General features: G+C 42.0%; 1 protein-coding gene across 1 annotated transcript in view; it reads left to right on the top strand.

The window, feature by feature from the left end:
* The window catches only part of ca10a (carbonic anhydrase Xa), a 240247-nt gene that overhangs the window by 27299 nt on the left and 196156 nt on the right, over positions 1–16792 (top strand). The window contains exon 2 of the mRNA XM_034569647.1: positions 3148–3222. Within this exon, the coding sequence (XP_034425538.1) occupies positions 3148–3222 (75 nt within the window). The remainder of the gene's footprint in view (positions 1–3147; positions 3223–16792) is intronic.

The raw sequence follows: 16792 nt of genomic DNA on the forward strand, positions 1-16792 counted from the left end.
CAAAATGAGACAAGAGGGAGACATATGTGGAGACAATAACCTCGGGACAAAAATCTCAACCCCATACATAGAAACACAATCCCCCTCTACATGCATACAGCTCTTGTTCTGGTCCATTTAGTGGGCCTCTGTATTTAGCCAGGCTCCACCCTCAGCCACCTCTTTGGGCCAAACCAGGAAGTAGGACTGATGCAGCAAACATGGTACAACCCCAAAACAAAATTGATTAACTCAGCTTACAATGACAATACGTGGTACGCACCTCAGTTAGTACACAGGTTGGCGTGTTGTTGTCTTTCAGTTAACATCAGTGACTGCAAAGAAAACGTACACACCCTGTGATAATGATGAGGGAGAATGCTGTCTTTTGAATTTTTGAATGCGCTGAGACAAAAATCATTTGATCATATCTCTACCTCAGTTGTGCAGCTCTGGATACGGCCGTCACTTCAAGATCTGGCATTTCAACATTCACTGGCAAACTCTCCCATCCTACACTGAATTCACAAGTGATTGGTCTAAATGGCTGTCAGTCAATCAGTGTGTAGTTGTCAAGGCTGTATGTTGCTGGCGGCTCTTTCTTACAGAGCCTGACATCACGCTAACAGTTAGCTGTCACTGAAGCCACAATCAGTGTCCTGGTGGCTCAGTCCTTCTTCTGTAAGGTACCTGGCATCCATGGTGTTGAAAGGTGGACTCGGTATATGTGTGCAAAGTGTTGTCCCCCATCCTGATGAAAAACAACTGTGGTGCATGCAAAAGCACATGCATGTGCACGTGCAGTTCCCTTAGGGAATCTGGTAAAGAATCTGGTCACCTTATTTATATAAGAATACAGAGTGTGAACAATCTGGATTTACCTGGGGTGTTTAAGTAATAAATCCCCAACTAAATGAAGGTTTTTAATCACCTTTCAGTGCTTGCTCTGCTTAAAAAATTGAATTGTACAACACATTAGATACTTTAGAAAATGTCCATTATATTGGAAATTGCAAGTTGGATCATTAACTAGCTTCTACAAAAAGAGGAAGAATACAAATTTCAGTGTCCCCAAAGTTGTATTTACAGCTATAGCCACTGGTAAAAATCCATTCAAAACTGACCTGGGCTTTATTTGAAATTGGAGAGTGTGTCTGAGTCATGAAGCCTCTCTGTTGTGTACAGTGACTGGAGATAAACTTCTGCTGTTCAGTAATGAGCTCCAAACCATGGACTGATTGCTCATTAAACCACATATTGATGTTCAATATAGGAGCCGCTGGGTGGATGCAACATCCTTGGAGTTGTTAAAAAGACCCAAGTAATGTAACTAATTACTTCTTGCTTTTGAGTACCACTTTCATTTTTTTAAATTAATAGGTGTTATATTGCTCTTGGTCGAAAGCACAAGTTTAGTGTCGGAGCTCACCAAGTTCTAAAGTCAAATTCATAGTTTCTGCGTCCGGCGCTCAGCTGGGGGTCCACTAGGGTCCTTGTGATATGAATGTAACCCACTTATGTCCACTAGCGTAGGAACAAACCCCATTATGCTCATGTCCGCATGCAGCCCCAAATGTTTAACCTCTCTGACAGTATGCATCAACTGCGCATGCTCCAGGTACAATATATAGTACCCACATTTGTACAACCCATCTTTTAAGGAATTTAAGTACACATAACCGGGACTAGAACAAGTATGCAACTCTCAGTGGACATGGAAAGTATGGTCAACACAACTCTAAATAAGAGCTGAGTTCACTGGTTACCACGACTTCATCTACTGGCCAAAGGATTTGCTTTTATAAATTCTGGTGTAACTTATCTTTAACTTTTCAATTCAAAATCCACTCTGGTGCGTCACAGGGTAAAGGCAGATTTCCATATGGAATTAAATCAAGCTTTCCCAGTAAAGGTGAGAAGCAGAAATGTTGTGTTTGAACAGACAGGAAAGAGGGTTTGTAGAAATAGAAAGAAACATTTTTTAGGTTTGAGAAAAAACACTTCTAATAATCCCACCCCGGAGACATAGAGGCTCCTATCATCTCCTTTCATGATGATTATTACGCCAAAGAATTTGACTAATTTGTGCATTGCCAAGGTGTCTATCAGAATGCACGTTGCAATTTCAACATGAAATTAAATTCTTTCATCCAAAAGAGATAAAAATTGTTGGAAAAGCACCTTGGAGTGATTCTGCTTTTGTTTTTAAGTCTTCCTTTTTTTGGGGGGGTTGTTTCATGCAGGATAAAAGTGGTGTTTACCTAAAGTTAATTCACGAAAACAATTTATCATTGTGAGAAATGAATTGACAACAGTGTTATTTTTTTTCCCGATGAAAGGCCAACTACCGTTTTCCTCCCTTTCCAGCTTGTGCCGGTGAAGATTGCCCTTAGAGAAAATAGCCTTTTCTGGATCGTGTTCAACTGGCCCACCCCCTCTGAAATTGAACCTGTTCTCCAGCAGTTACTGCAGCAAGGCTGTTTGGAAAGGAGGGTGCTGTGTTGTTCAGCCACCGCGGCTTCCATAAAAAGACAAGCAAGCTGGGTAACCTCCAGACCCTCGATTAAGCTGCGCTTTGCGTGTTTGCTGAATGAACAGGGGAAAAAAAAAAGTTGAGGTGTAAAAAGTAATATCCTGAAGGCTCTGGGTAATTCTCGATCACAACTCTCTCTTTGTATTGAGACCTTTGCTCACCTCAATTATACTGTACCACCTTGCTCTAATCAGGGACTTTCTTCCACAGCTCACATGACAGCAGGCATTTCCATGCTAATGTCTCGGGAGGCATTGCATCACGAGGGAGTATCCGTGTGTGTGTGTGTGTGTGTGTGTGTGTGTGTGTGTGTGTGTGTGTGTGTGTGTGTGTGTGTGTGTGTGTGTGTGTGTGTGTGTGTGTGTGTGTGTGTGTGTGTGTGCGTGTGTGCGTGCTCAGTTGGACAGAAATGAGAGGTTGCATTCTGATGGGAGGCCTTTGCTCCAAGGCCATCTCAGGAGACCTCATTTGCCGAGCCCTCTCGCTGAGAAGGTTAGCAGGGTGTCTGGAAATGATGAGGGTGGGGAAAAAAAATACTGTTTTAGTTGGAGAGCTTCGAAACTTGTTTTTTTTTGCTTTCTTGTCTGAATTTCAGTTCCAAGTGATTGATGTGTCTGTGTCTCTTCTCCTCACAGCACAGCCGAATACACCGAAGATTCACGAAGGATGGTGGGCGTACAAGGAGGTGGTGCAGGGGAGCTTTGTTCCAGGTAGGCCTCAAACAGTGTGCGCGACACAAGTTTCCCCACATAATACTCATTTCCCTGCATGCACTTTAAACGCACTGTGCGCTTGATGCAGAAGTCAGAGCTCATTACATATTTAGGATAACATAAGGCCACCTTGCCATTGGCAATAGTTTTATTTTCTCATTCAGACGAGACCTCTCTGTCCTTCCCACACAGCTTATGTGTTTCCGCTGATTGATTGACGGCACCGCACTGTTCCTTCCACCCTCTCCATCTTGTTGTGCATCTGCGTGTCAGGCCAATTATTTTCCAGAGATTGTGTTTTTCTGCTGAGCTGAGGTGTGTGTGTGTGAGACTGTGGGAATTAAAGGTAATATCTTTCCTTATGAGGACCACACGTCTGTGTGCGGAGAGAACAATTGCGATAATTCACATTTAGGACACTTTGTGAATACTCATTGATGCAAACGTCAAATTTGGGTTTAGTTAGCAAGGACGTTTGATATGGTGGAAGTTAAGGTACTAAGTGGTAAAGGCTCAAAACTCATGAAGTCTCACCAGCACCATTAGATTAGAACTTTTCTCCTGCTGTCACTACAAATGCACAAGAAGGACCATGGGTTTCAATGAACTCTTCCTCATTTATTGTAATGTTAGCAGAGATAAGCTGCGAGATCTCACAGACGCATCTCTCCGGAGGAGACTCTCTCTTTACTGCGGCAACAGTTATAACAAACTACCGTAATAACAGTCTGTGCCATGTAAAATATGGAAGGACATTTCAGAGGAGATGGAGATAACGGGTTCGAAAATGTAATTTGATTGTTGGCATTCTGACACATTCCAGTTGCTGCAGCTGCTTAATAGGTTTGGTTCTCTTTAAGCAGCGCTCCTCATCCTGTCCTCTACTGCTTACAAACTATGCATGCTTGCACATTAAGTGTGACAGACCGGCCCAGGATCCCGAGGAATTATGAACGTATGTTCATCGTAAATGCAGCAAGTCATTTTCCTCTTTATGTAGCAAGGCATAAAGCCAGGGTGTGGAGGTCAGGGTGGTGGACGGATGTGCATCGTGCTGCAGTTTGCATTAATGGTGGCCTTCATACTATTATTTACTTATCGTAAGCGTTCTTGTCTGGTGACAGGGTTTAAAAAGGTAGGTTAGTCATGATGAGATTCAGCTCTTACAGATAAATCAGGCTTTGTGGTTGGATTAAGTCCTGCATTTGGCACTTGCTAAAAACAACAAGCAAACCAGATGAATCTGTTGCTTCTCAGTTACATAAACTTTAGATCATATAAAACATGAATCTAGCCCCTTGAGAATTGCTTAAAGTCCAAAGAGGAGCAGCCCCTAGGTTCACACCATAGACTGTATATAAAGATGGACGATTAGAAATGAAGCCAGAAATGACCAAAAATTTAGCCCAAATATCCTGGATACAAACACACGTATAGCGATTGGAGGATGAAGCCGTGGTAGTTTGGACTTTTTTTGTCCCATGTCCCACCTGCTAACGTGGAGGAGGCAAGTTAAGGATGTTTACTGCAGCCAACCATCGGGGGGGAAATCCAGATGATTTTGCTTGACTTTTGTGGAGCCATCATATCGTCCATCTTCATTTACAGTCTGGGGTTTGCATTTAAATGAATCAACAACAGTCAATCACATTTCAGGTAAGGCATTTGCTTAAAACAAATATACAATAGATGAAAAAAACAATCTAATCCTTTCTCTCTGAGCATGAACATTTCTTTTATTTGGATATGTTGACTCTCCTGGATTAAAAATCCTAATTATATGCTAGTTATACAATAAGGGGGAGTGTGGTGATCATGCATAGGGAGCAACAAGGTTGGGGTGAGAAATCAGCAGCCATTACAGCTGAGTGTTAACCCCGAGACCTTTCAATTCAACTACACAAAGGCCTTTTTATATGATGAGTCATTCACTTTATCCTCACTAAATAACACAGTAAAAAATAATCAGTGTTTTATATTGTTATCAAAATGACCTTCAGAAAATACCCAGGTTTTGGGGAGCCAGTAGAGCCAGTCTGTAAATGGACTGCATTTAGGTAGGACTGTCAGGTCATTCTAACCGGTTTACACTACAAGTCACATTCACGCACAAACTCAAAGTACCACTTTCCTATTTCCGGTCACACATTCAGCCAGGGATCTAACCGCCGACCTTTAAGTTGGTCGACCTACTTTATCGCCTGAGCCACAGCCGCCTGCCTTTACGTTGGCTCGGACATTAAGTCATGCCTCCTCAATTTAAACTGGGTATCTCGACGGACTTTTTCTGTATTGACTACATTTTTTAAGTTGGTCTTGTGGTGTTGAGAATTAACCTTGGCATATTGTGGTGAAGGCTGCTGTGTTAGGGATTGGGCCTTTTAGGAAATAAAAGCAGACCATAGATGCATGATTACGCACCAAGGTATTGTGGTGTGTGCACAGTAAGTAAAAGCATCTGTTTCCCAAAGCAAATGCAACAACTTTCCCAGTGCGTACGGGCATACATAAATAAGTGCCCGTTTGTCCTTCCCTCTGGCACCAACCACTTGGCGGTTTGCTGCCCCGTTTAAATCTCAGCTATCTCTTCGAGCAGTTCTCCACGGCACACTTGCTTTACTAACCACCGTACAACAGCTGGAGCTGTTAAACCCCTATTCATGATCCTCCTGTGGCCGTGCAGAGAATTCCCACCTTGTTCTGCAGCCGGCAGGGTTTCATGGCTGCGGCATAATAGAGCAAGGAAGGATTTTCACTGCAAATGAACCCAATATAATAACATTCTAATCAGAAAATATGTTCCGTCAGTATTGTTTCTCTCTTAGTCTACATGGACAGTGAGTGGTGATAAAAGATGCCAGTGAAAATGTATCAGTTTGTGAATTTGAACTGACATGCACATGGGGCCACGTAAAAGTGTAACGACGTTTGCTCATTTTCAAAGAGGCACTTCTCTACTTCCCCGACTATTTCATATATTGCTTATTTATGAGATTATCAGTGTAACAACTCCGGGGACGTCGCTACAATCTAGGTTTTGAATATTCTGTCATCAGACTGTTATGTGGGCTCATATCAAAACTCAGGACCTATTTGATTGGCAGCCAAAGTAATATTGTAGAAATTGAAATGACAATGAAACTTCTTCCTCGCAAGGAAAAGCAATAATGTTAGTCTCCGCTCAGCTTTGGTACCAATGGCTGATTTGGCATCTCGGAGACGTCTCTCAGTGGAGGTCAAAAAGCGTGGTCCAGCATCTTAGAACATTTGCGCTCCAAGGTTAGCCAGGCAAATGTAATCATATTCTCAGGCCGGTATCACTGAGGCTGACCTTTTAGAATATTGCTTATCCTTTCGGAAGCTCTCTCAATTACCTTTGCTTTCTCACATCCTCTGGTTGTTTTTACAGTGCAAACATGCCTCGCTGAACCAGTCATTCCAGTGCTGGGTCCAGAGTAATTAGTTATTTTACTATGTTATAATTATTGGGTTTTCAAGTAAACCAACATTTACAAAATTAGTTGTTTAGTCAAAAACTCAAATTCAAAGTCAGTAAATCAAAACAACAATACAAAAATAAATATAAAAGTATATGAATATATGCTAAAAACCAAAAACAATTAAATTACAGCAACATAGTGCACAAAATACAACCAAATAAACAAGAAAGTATAACAGTCTTTGTTTGTATAACACAACAAATAACAAATAACAGTCATGTTTACACATACAGACTTCTTACATATCAATAAAACATTAAACGTGCATCATTTTGAAAGTGCAAGATAATGGAGTCACTTTACAAACTACAACACAGCCCATTCTATCCATATTATTTATTTAAAGACCCTTTGAGTGTATGTCAGATGTTTTCAAGTTGAAGCAATTTGAAAGAAAATGGGGGGGGGGCAGACGACCCTAACCCCATTAAGGCCCTGTTCCATTTCTCTTCCTTGGCCCTACCCCTTGATATGAAGAGTCCTTCGCTAAGTGTCCCCCTCCACACTGAGCCACAAGGGGTCGGGCAAGAAAATCTTCTCCTAGGAATTAGGTCATCATGGCCAACCAACAATGTTACAGTGACAAACAATATCAACTAACGTTATTATATTAACAAAAATATTCATCTATTGATCAATACATGGTCAGTCAGCGTGTTTACATTACAACAAGAGCAGGGACGCTTTTTTCAAACGTCCTATATGGACACAGGAGTAACGAACGTTAGTCTTTACTCTGGACAGCTCTTTTTTTTCTATGAGGGGCAATTTAGGGTTCAGTATCTTGCCAAAGGACTCTTTGGCACACAGATGGGGAAGATTAGGAGAAGAACCCATCACATTTTGGTGTGGAGGGTGGGCAATTTGGTGCAAATCCAAATAAAAATCTGGATCTAGTTTGTTTAAATGTGGTTTCATTAGGGGACTGTTGGGCCTTGCCAGAGGTGTGTGCTCTCAGAGTGCCGTTTAAATAGTCTTAAGCCCTATGATTGAGTTTACACTGTAGAAGTCCCAACTTAACACAAACAGTTTAAGCACCTCTTCCAATTGGTCTCTGGATATGTCTCCCCCAATCCCTCTTCCCATGAGGATTTCACATCGTTTAGTGAATAGGTTTGTATAGAGGAAATTTGTCTCTAGATTTTCAGGGTAATTTTCAAAGTAGACAGTCGGGTAAGAAATAAAACATAATTAGTTTAAGTAAATCAGTTAAAGTATTTACTTTATTCATTGGTACGGGTCAATGTTTACTTAAATAAATAAATCAGAAGCTGCTCACTACTAATTTATAACAGAGTTAATGCATATGAATATAATAGTTCAGGTAATATACAGCATCTGCATTTACCCAGCTAAATGTCTTAACTGCAAAGGAAATAGAAACAAATGTTGTAAATGTTGTCACTTCCTTGAAATTAGTGTTGTCCAAACAATCCGAATTTAATCCGATCCACGAATTCTTCAAACTGATTATTGTCTGTCCTGAAAATGGATCCACTCCTGAATGGCTTGGATCACAACTCCGTGCTGCTTTTGTGGTTTAACGCTGCATTTACTGAAGAGATGACGCTCTGACGATTTTACAACTTGAGACTTCCCAACCACTTCTTCTCAAGTTGTCTTGAGAGACAGCTTTCCAGCAGAAAGACCAAGTGTGCGTGAAATGTCGGTCATAAAAACACCAGAGCTCAGGGTGTGGTTATTGGCTCTCCGGTATATTTCATCACCGGGACCACAACGTAGTCATCGGGTTAGCACAGATTTTTCACTGATTTACACAAAGTATATATTGTTAATGCTGCAGTTAATGAGTCAAAATTATGTTCAAATGTTCCTTCCACAATAACACCATACACTGACTTCTTTTCTTTAGTAATTATATAATATGTTGGAGGGGATCAAGCAAAATGTAACTGGAAAACATCATCAGCTTAAATTCAGACTATAATTTGTTCATGAGCACTTATACTGTGCATTCTCCCCTAATTTCTACTCTGAAAGGCACATTAACTTTTTCTTTGTGTAACCTTGGAGTAAAGGTTTATCGACATGCACATTGGTTCTGTTGGAGCAGATGAGAAGGCCAAAGGTCACCCAGCATGACTGTGTATTGTAAAAGCAACACTTAGACAGTAAGTAGAGCAGAATCCCATGGAGGAGACGTGGGAGTCTCCAGAGAAGGCAAGAGAGTCTCTCCACGGAATCCATTATTTGAACAGTAAACAAGACATCTGAAATTTCCAAACCCCAAAACACAAATTTACACTTTATTGTCTTTCTTTGTGTTAGCGATGGTCAAAATGGTGGCTGTCTGACCAAAATTTATTTATTGTTTATTTTTATGACCAAGAAAACATTTTCATCAACCTTCAACATTTGATGAATGTTTTTATATTCTTTTATTTTTATTTTTATGGTATTGATCCAGTTCATTATTGCTGTTTTTGTCCCTTGTTTAAATCGGTGGCAGGGGGCTCATGTGAAGGAGAGAGGCTTGGGCGAGATAGTTTGATTTGAAGAGGGACGGCCTCTGCGTGCCTCAGGCTGTGTACATCTTCTTGAAGAAATGCTATTGTCCCTATTTCTGAATGTTTGGCCGCTGCAGATGGTGATGTGTACACTGAAAGAAGTGGGTCTGAATGTATTTAGATGACATGAAATGAGCTGAGAGAAATGCTGACGCTGAAAATGTACCCGGCTGTGATTTTACACCCGTTCTTTAAACCACCCTCCTGTCTTTCGCAAGTCTTCCCTAAAGATTAAATCTGAACTCGTTCACTGTTAGTCTGAGTTTGTACACAGACCGATCTGTGTCCTCTGCAGAGAAAAGTTCCCTCTTACTATCTTTCAAATCTGCTATTACACTGGCTCTCTGCCAAGGTATGAGCACATCTCTCTTTTAAAGGGAACATCAATCTGATTGGTATATTGCAGGTTTTTTTATATTGCGGCTGTATTCTCTGGTCAAGTGACTGCAGCAGTTATGAGTTTTTATCGGGTCAAGCTCCGATTGGCGGGGATGTAAACATGACACCTGTCACCTGCCCGCCATCTATCTGGTGGTGATAAACTAGAAACACCACAACGGCACCTTATTTATATCCACTCTGCGGGCTTCACACAAGTTTACCAACCGAAGCATCGCACACATTTCTCCCTGCTTCTCTTGGTGTGTGTCGGGACATTTTGAAATGTGGAAATGTGGCTGGTGGGAGGTCTCGGAGGTGCGGGCGTCCGATCATTTGATTTGGCCACGAAACACCGGAGCTAGTGTGACATCTTGTGGTAGTGAACATGGTAGATATAACCTTTTAACTCAAGTTAAAGTTATGGATACATTATTTTAGGTTTGAACTCTTTTCACTTTCTTGGATCAATCGTGACTTTTGCTCCGCCCAAAAGCTGTGGCACAACGTAAGACAGTCCCTAAGGTGGGAGAGACCAAGTTCATGTGCATTAAGTTAGTCTGAATCAGGGTTAAAATGTTATTCTCTGTTTGTATTCAGGTCAATCTGAAGAATAGTCAATTATTCCTCAATCAGGCCTTTGCCTATACAGCAGCAGTACATTTGAGTCAGTGTGATTACAATGCTCTTAGTTTAGTTGAGCTCAATTTAAGATAAAGGAGTCCTACTTTATTTCAAAAGAATTTCTGCATTTTTCTGATCTACTTTGTTTATTATTAATTCAGTTGTCAGTAAATGGCGTTTGACACCTGGTTTCTTTGAGCCATGTGGCTTTGTTCCTTACAATGTTCTTCAAACAGCCCGAAATGACACAATATCACAACTCATAAGACGTGAGACAAAGAAAAACTGAAACATCAAGCAACTGTTGTGTATTCGGACTATTTGTGGGTTTCGAGGAAAAGAAGTCAATCTAAGTTGGGAGTTGAGAGTGCGGTGGATGTAGAAAATGTCTCCACACACGAGTGACATCCTGCTGTACCCGCGGTATCCTGGTAGATTCCTTTCCCTTTCCCACATTTTCAAAAAACAAGTCAAGCTGAACTGATCCAAAGTGTTTCCTGTTCCATTTGTGGATACCTCAGCACTAAGCTAGAGAGGGGGAAAAAAAACACTACTGTGTACCAAAGTGGAAAAATACTGCGGCAGCATATCAGCGCAGGATGTAATCTTTCACCATGATAGGTAGGAGAAAATTTCTCCTCCAACTGTTGTCTCCAGTGGAGCCAAATCTGTTTAGTTAGATACTCGAGGCCCATCAAACAGCCTCTGGTGTGCAGTGTTGGCTGTCAGGAACCATCCTCTGCACTCTGAATGCAATGATCCCACCACCGAGAGGCTTTCCCTCGTCAGACCTGCCCCCACGCTACAGTGGCTCCCTCACTTTTCAGAATCTTATTTCCACCTACAGCACAGGCGCCACCTTGGGTACACTCAAAACAAGCTGGCAACGTGCTGTTAGATATCCATTTTACGTCCCATAAACCTGCCGGCGGCAAATGGTGCATGGCCCTGCCGGCGGTGCCTGTGCTCTTTTAATTGGTTTACGATCAGCGATTGTCACCTGAAGAAGGGGCTTGCTACCTGCCAGACATATACCTGCCAATTAGCCTCCTCCATTGACTCAGAGAGCGGCTTAGGATTCAGTTAAAACAAAACGTTTAAGGGGATTTTTCACAACGCCGCCTTTTGGACTTTACCACTTGTGGCTAAAATTCTATAATTGGTGCTTGGTTCTTTTCTCAGTGGAAGGAAAAGGAAAAAAAAATGTTAATCAGATCCCGAGCTTGCTAGAAAAACCACGGCCCATTTGTTTGATCGGTGGGAACGAAATCAAACAAGAGCAGGAGGAGAGAAAAACACGGGGATGAATTACATTTTGGTGATGAGAAGCTGTGACAAAATGCTCTGACAGGGGGGTTCAGGGCCTTGGAAGATGGAGCATCAGATGTGGAAATGCACGATGAGGTCTGATGATCAGATAGGGTGTTCGCACATCCAAGTTCATGAGCTGTCCTCCATGCTTTGTTAACATCAAAAGACAAGAACAATAATCCTAACTAGGGCACCAGTACACCACTCAACAGCGTGACAGCGTTTTTTATCCCATTTTACATCAGGAGATCAGACAGCTGAGCTCCGACATCTTTCAGCAAATGCTCTTTTTAGAGGGTCACTTCACCCACTTTGCATCAGAGCGCATTTATTTTGTCACTTTTCAAGATAGATAGATAGATGTACTTTATTATTGTAGGCGGTGCCATGCAGGTACCATATTGATTTCATTCAGCTGGGTTTCAACAGATCTGCAAATTTATTCGAATTAACTTGACGAAAATAGAATTCATAGTCACATCTTTAAAGTATTATATTTAAATATAAGCTTTCTGACAAATAATCCAGCATCAAGCCTCATGCAAGAAACATTTCTGTACTTTTATACTAACATTTTTAAACAAAACCAATTTTTTCTATGACGTTTTCTATTCCAATTTGTCTATACATTCTATCTGTTCTTAGATAGGTGGGTTTTTATGCAATAGGAAATATCGGTTTACTACTAGCTGGATGTTCAGACATGACGATTAGGGTGGTGTGTGTGTGTGTAATAATTAGAGCAAAACTTTAACTGATATGGTGACAAAAATATTCGTATGTCATGCTTTGCACTAGGTGTTGTTTTATTTACATGAGTTTATTTTATTTTTTGGCAACACCATTAAACTCCAAATTCATCCGGATAGGTTCAGTCTGTCAGGCGCCTCGATGATAACTGAAACAGTTTTAATTGCTCACTCCTCGTTTTCATACTGCAAAGAGATGTGGGTGTTGCATTTTGTTCGGATTGAAAATTAAGTGATTCCTATTTATATCCATCAAGGCAGGAATCTCAGGGGCAGATCTGTATCTCATGGGAGCGTGCAAACTGTGCATACATATAGTAAATACTGCTTGTCTATATTTTCCATTTGAATGACAAGGCTCTTCACTGGATTGCATTGACTGCGATCCTCAAATCCTGTAAATCCTTCATTATTTTTGAAAAACTGCATTATCTCAGTGTGTTAATATGCTAGAAATGATCCTAATTACTGGATGTGTAACTATGACCGACTAGACTCTCGAGTGTCATTTATCCAGATTTATTCCCTACATGCAGTATAAGTAGACAGTTAAACAGTTTAATCCTCAATCAACAACAACAAATTCTTCTAATATGGATCCCTGGGAGAAAATCTGCTCATGTCGAGGGCTGCGACTCGAAAATATCTTTCTCTGTGTATATTTAAAATCCAGCCTGATTTCATGGTTACAACATTTGCTCTGTAAAATAATTCTTGTGTCAGACTATGAGGCCTGGCATCCTTTTTCTCTGCCTTGCAGTTGCCCACTCGGTGGCTCCTTTCTCTCTCCTGCCATTCAGCCCATTCTGGCCATCCTCCCCCTCATCATCCTTCACAGCTCTGCCACTTGCCCCGGGTGGAAGCCAACATGGGGAAAGCCCTGTCCTGCTCCGGGCTGCGCAGTAAATCCCCATTACATTGCTTCAACTGAGAACTTGCAGCAGGATTATGGCCACACAGAGTGACAAATGTAACCAGACCCTGAGCTCGGTTGGCATGCAGGGATCATCAGATGGCTCATCTATGAGGAGGGAGTTGGCAGTTAAATTGAGATGGCACGGCTGTGTAACTATACCATTGATCCCACTTGGTCATGTGCTTTGATTTTTTTTCTGGACATTTGTGTCAAGAGCTCCAAATATATCACAGTATTTATATGCAGATGGAACTTACCTAGTTGTCATGGGCCAAAATGGACAAGAGGTCATTAGAGTGCAAAGAGTGAAGGAAGGTCTGAACATCTGTGGTTTCCTCGACAACTAAACTTTTTCTGTGGTTGTGGTGAAGTTAAAACAAATGGTATTTAATCGAGTGCTGTGTTCAAGGTCAGCAATGAACTGTTAGATTCATTCTGGAGCTTTAATTATACCATTTATGTAAAGATAGACGACATTAGAGCTCCCAAAAGTGAAGCCAAAACATCTCAAACTCCCCCTAGTGGCTGGCTGGAGTACAGATCTGTAACTCCATGTTAGCTGACGTGACATGGGCCAAACTAAAAAGTAAAAATGCACGTTAAATCCATTTTTCACAAAGATGGTTTCTGTCATTTTAGGTAGTTCTTATAACACAGAATGTTTATGTTTCTGAAAAGTTTAGTCTTATTTAGGAATACAAATGAGGTGAAGCGTCGTGATTGACGGCTCAGACTCTCTCATGATTGGTAGAGGATCGACAGAACCTCCACTCCATGATTACTACTGTTCAGACTTTGGTTACTTATGATATCACCGGCACAGGATGGCAGCTGCCTTTGTTTTTGTACAGTGGGTTTTTAAGCCAGGGAGAACAGGTTGCCAGAAGCCTTTTATAGCCGAAGGACACGATTGTTTTGTTTTAGTTTTGCTTACACTGCACCAATATTGTTGTACTTGGCTCCCTCCTCCATGTTGCAGGCCTTCCAGCGCTTGATGGACATCTCTCTCGTCTCAAACAAAAGGCCTCTCCTCTACAACTCGTGTCCCGGTGTCTCCTTGTGCTGCTGCTCTCTGTCTAACCGAATGTTCGTCTGATGGAGCTCTGTTCACATCCAAAGACACTCTGTGGTGTTGCCGCTCACTGTCAGAGCGGACTGGTGGAGCACTGGAGCTGCTCAGCAGGCCTGCGCGCAGCACACACACTCATCTGTTCGCAGACACACACACGTTAGAAAATAATTCCAACACTTTTAGCAGAGAGGAGGAAAACATGTCTGGCTGCTGTTAGGACAGTGTTTACATTTTTGGTGACCTTCTTTCAATTTGTAATGTGATATTTGGAAAAATCCAAGCCGACTGGACTGCTTTACACATACTGGTATATGCACAGGGCCAGCTGTGGGTATTAAGTGACAGCGTGATGGATGGGGTTCAGACAGGATGGCCCTAATAGCCTCCCCTTTATTTACCCTCCGCTGACTGACAGAAGAGAGGAGACGGGAGAGGAGGAAAGGAAACAGATGGAAAGAACCGAGGAGAAAAGGAAATGGATGTGAAGAGAGGAGGGAAGGAAACAGATTAGGAGAGGAGAGGAGAGAAGGAAAGAGATGAGAAGAGGGAGGCAGGGAAGGAAAGGATGAAATAAGTGTAGAGAATGAGGAGAGAAAGAAAATCATAGAAAGGAAATGGGTCAGAAGAGGAAAAGTGGGACGGAGGGAACAGAAAAATCTGATGAAATGAAAAAAAAAAACGAGTAGAGGAGAAAATAAAAAAAGGAAGTGAAGAGGAGAAAAGAGGTAAGGACATAAAGCAGACAACATTAGAGGGAGGTACAGTCAGAGCAAGAAAGAAGAAATGACAGCAGAGAAAGAGAAGAGACGACGGGCAGATGACGGGGGGGAGATGAAAGAAGACAGGGGGAGATGGTAGATGGGCAGGGTAGGGTTGAAGTGGGAGTATACGAGGAGAGAAGTCAAGTCTGTGTATGAACAAGCGAGGAGATGAAAGCAGAGGCGGCGAAGGGGGGGGGTTAAGAGAAAGAGAGCGACGGGATGTAGGGAGTTGAAGGTTGGATGGAGGGATGGCGGATTTTCTTAAAGAGTCACACAACGAAATAAACCTGTTGGAAAAAAATCCCGCTCCCAGTTGACGGTAACCTCGTGATGATGGGAGCAGACACTTTCATCTCCTCCTCTAAATCCCTCAGTAGGTCAGTGCGGATCCGTGGCAGGCTGTCAATCACCGCGAGCACTGCCGGGCTCCGACTCCGGGAAAACTTACTCTCACTGTTTGGATCTGTACTGATCACTTAAGATGTGCTTTGTCAAAACTGGCGGCCTGGGTTACTGCGTGCCGTCGCTCCGTCCTTATTTGAATCAAACCTGCCTTTTCTCCATTTCACGCCTCCTCCCGCCTCTTTCTGTTTAGTTTCCTGAAAGCTTTTTTTTTTTCTCGTTCTGCTGTTTTGATTATCAGTCAGCCCAGGAATCAGGGGTTGTATTCATGAAGCGTTCTCAAACACAGGTTTACTCCTTGTGACACAATTCTTAGACAATACTTAGAATTTCCCCTTACAAGATGAGAACCTGGTAGATAAAAGATTTACAAAGCTTGTAATCCCTTTAGAGAGCTCCTAAAGTGAAAAAACTGGAGGACTCCTCCAGAGTTTAAAGTGCATAAAACAGAGAACTTTGGAAAAGCTCTGGCTCCATTTTTTTAGTTTTAAAATTCAAGGGCCGCATTTTAGTCTGGACGGGCCGAAACTGAGACGTCTGGAAACGATCACCCACATGCGCTTGCTGATTGGTTGTTATGAGTCCCGACTCGACTGCCAGTGGTGATTGCAAAGCGTTGCTAACACATCTCGTCGTCTGTCCATGGAAATAAACCTCTCCTCTTACTTTTCTGCAACGAAGCAACAAACTCCAAGTAGCAGATCTGCTTCCTGCACACGCATGTCCAGTGAGCGTGAAAGGTCCTGTGAGGCACGTCTTCAGGTGTCTAAGTCGTGGACAGACATATTGAGCTGTAACGCTTGTGTGGATGGAGATTGTTTTAGCCTTAGACTGCAACACATACCACAGCAAGGCATCTGGGCTGTGCTGTTACGTGCCAACCAAAGCTGCCACTATAAGATCAGCAATCGCAGAGACTGATGAAAACCGAGCTGAAATCGAGATAAAGTGCTGATACTACCATCATCAACAAAAGCAAATAAACTAAATAACAACATGCAATTCAGCATGTGAAGAAGCAACTGTTCAATAAGACCTTGTTTTCAACCAGTTTGACACTTTAAAAGCACTTTATTTAACAGATGATCATTACATAAAATAAGGTTTGTGTCACGTTTCAATAGAGACGCTCTCCATTCTATAGCCATTATCACTTAGACATTTCTGCTTCTTTGTAAATCAAACAATCTTGTCCTTTAAAAGAGAGTGTCACACTTATAGAAACACAGTCCGCACATCCCCACTAACCCGAGCTAAATTCCTAATCCTTACTCGCACAGAGATGGTCTGTAAAGTTTCCCTAATCCCTCCTGAGCTCCGACTCAC

The sequence above is a fragment of the Hippoglossus hippoglossus genome, chromosome 19 (assembly GCF_009819705.1).
Source record: "Hippoglossus hippoglossus isolate fHipHip1 chromosome 19, fHipHip1.pri, whole genome shotgun sequence".
In the NCBI taxonomy this organism is placed as follows: Eukaryota; Metazoa; Chordata; class Actinopteri; order Pleuronectiformes; family Pleuronectidae; genus Hippoglossus; species Hippoglossus hippoglossus.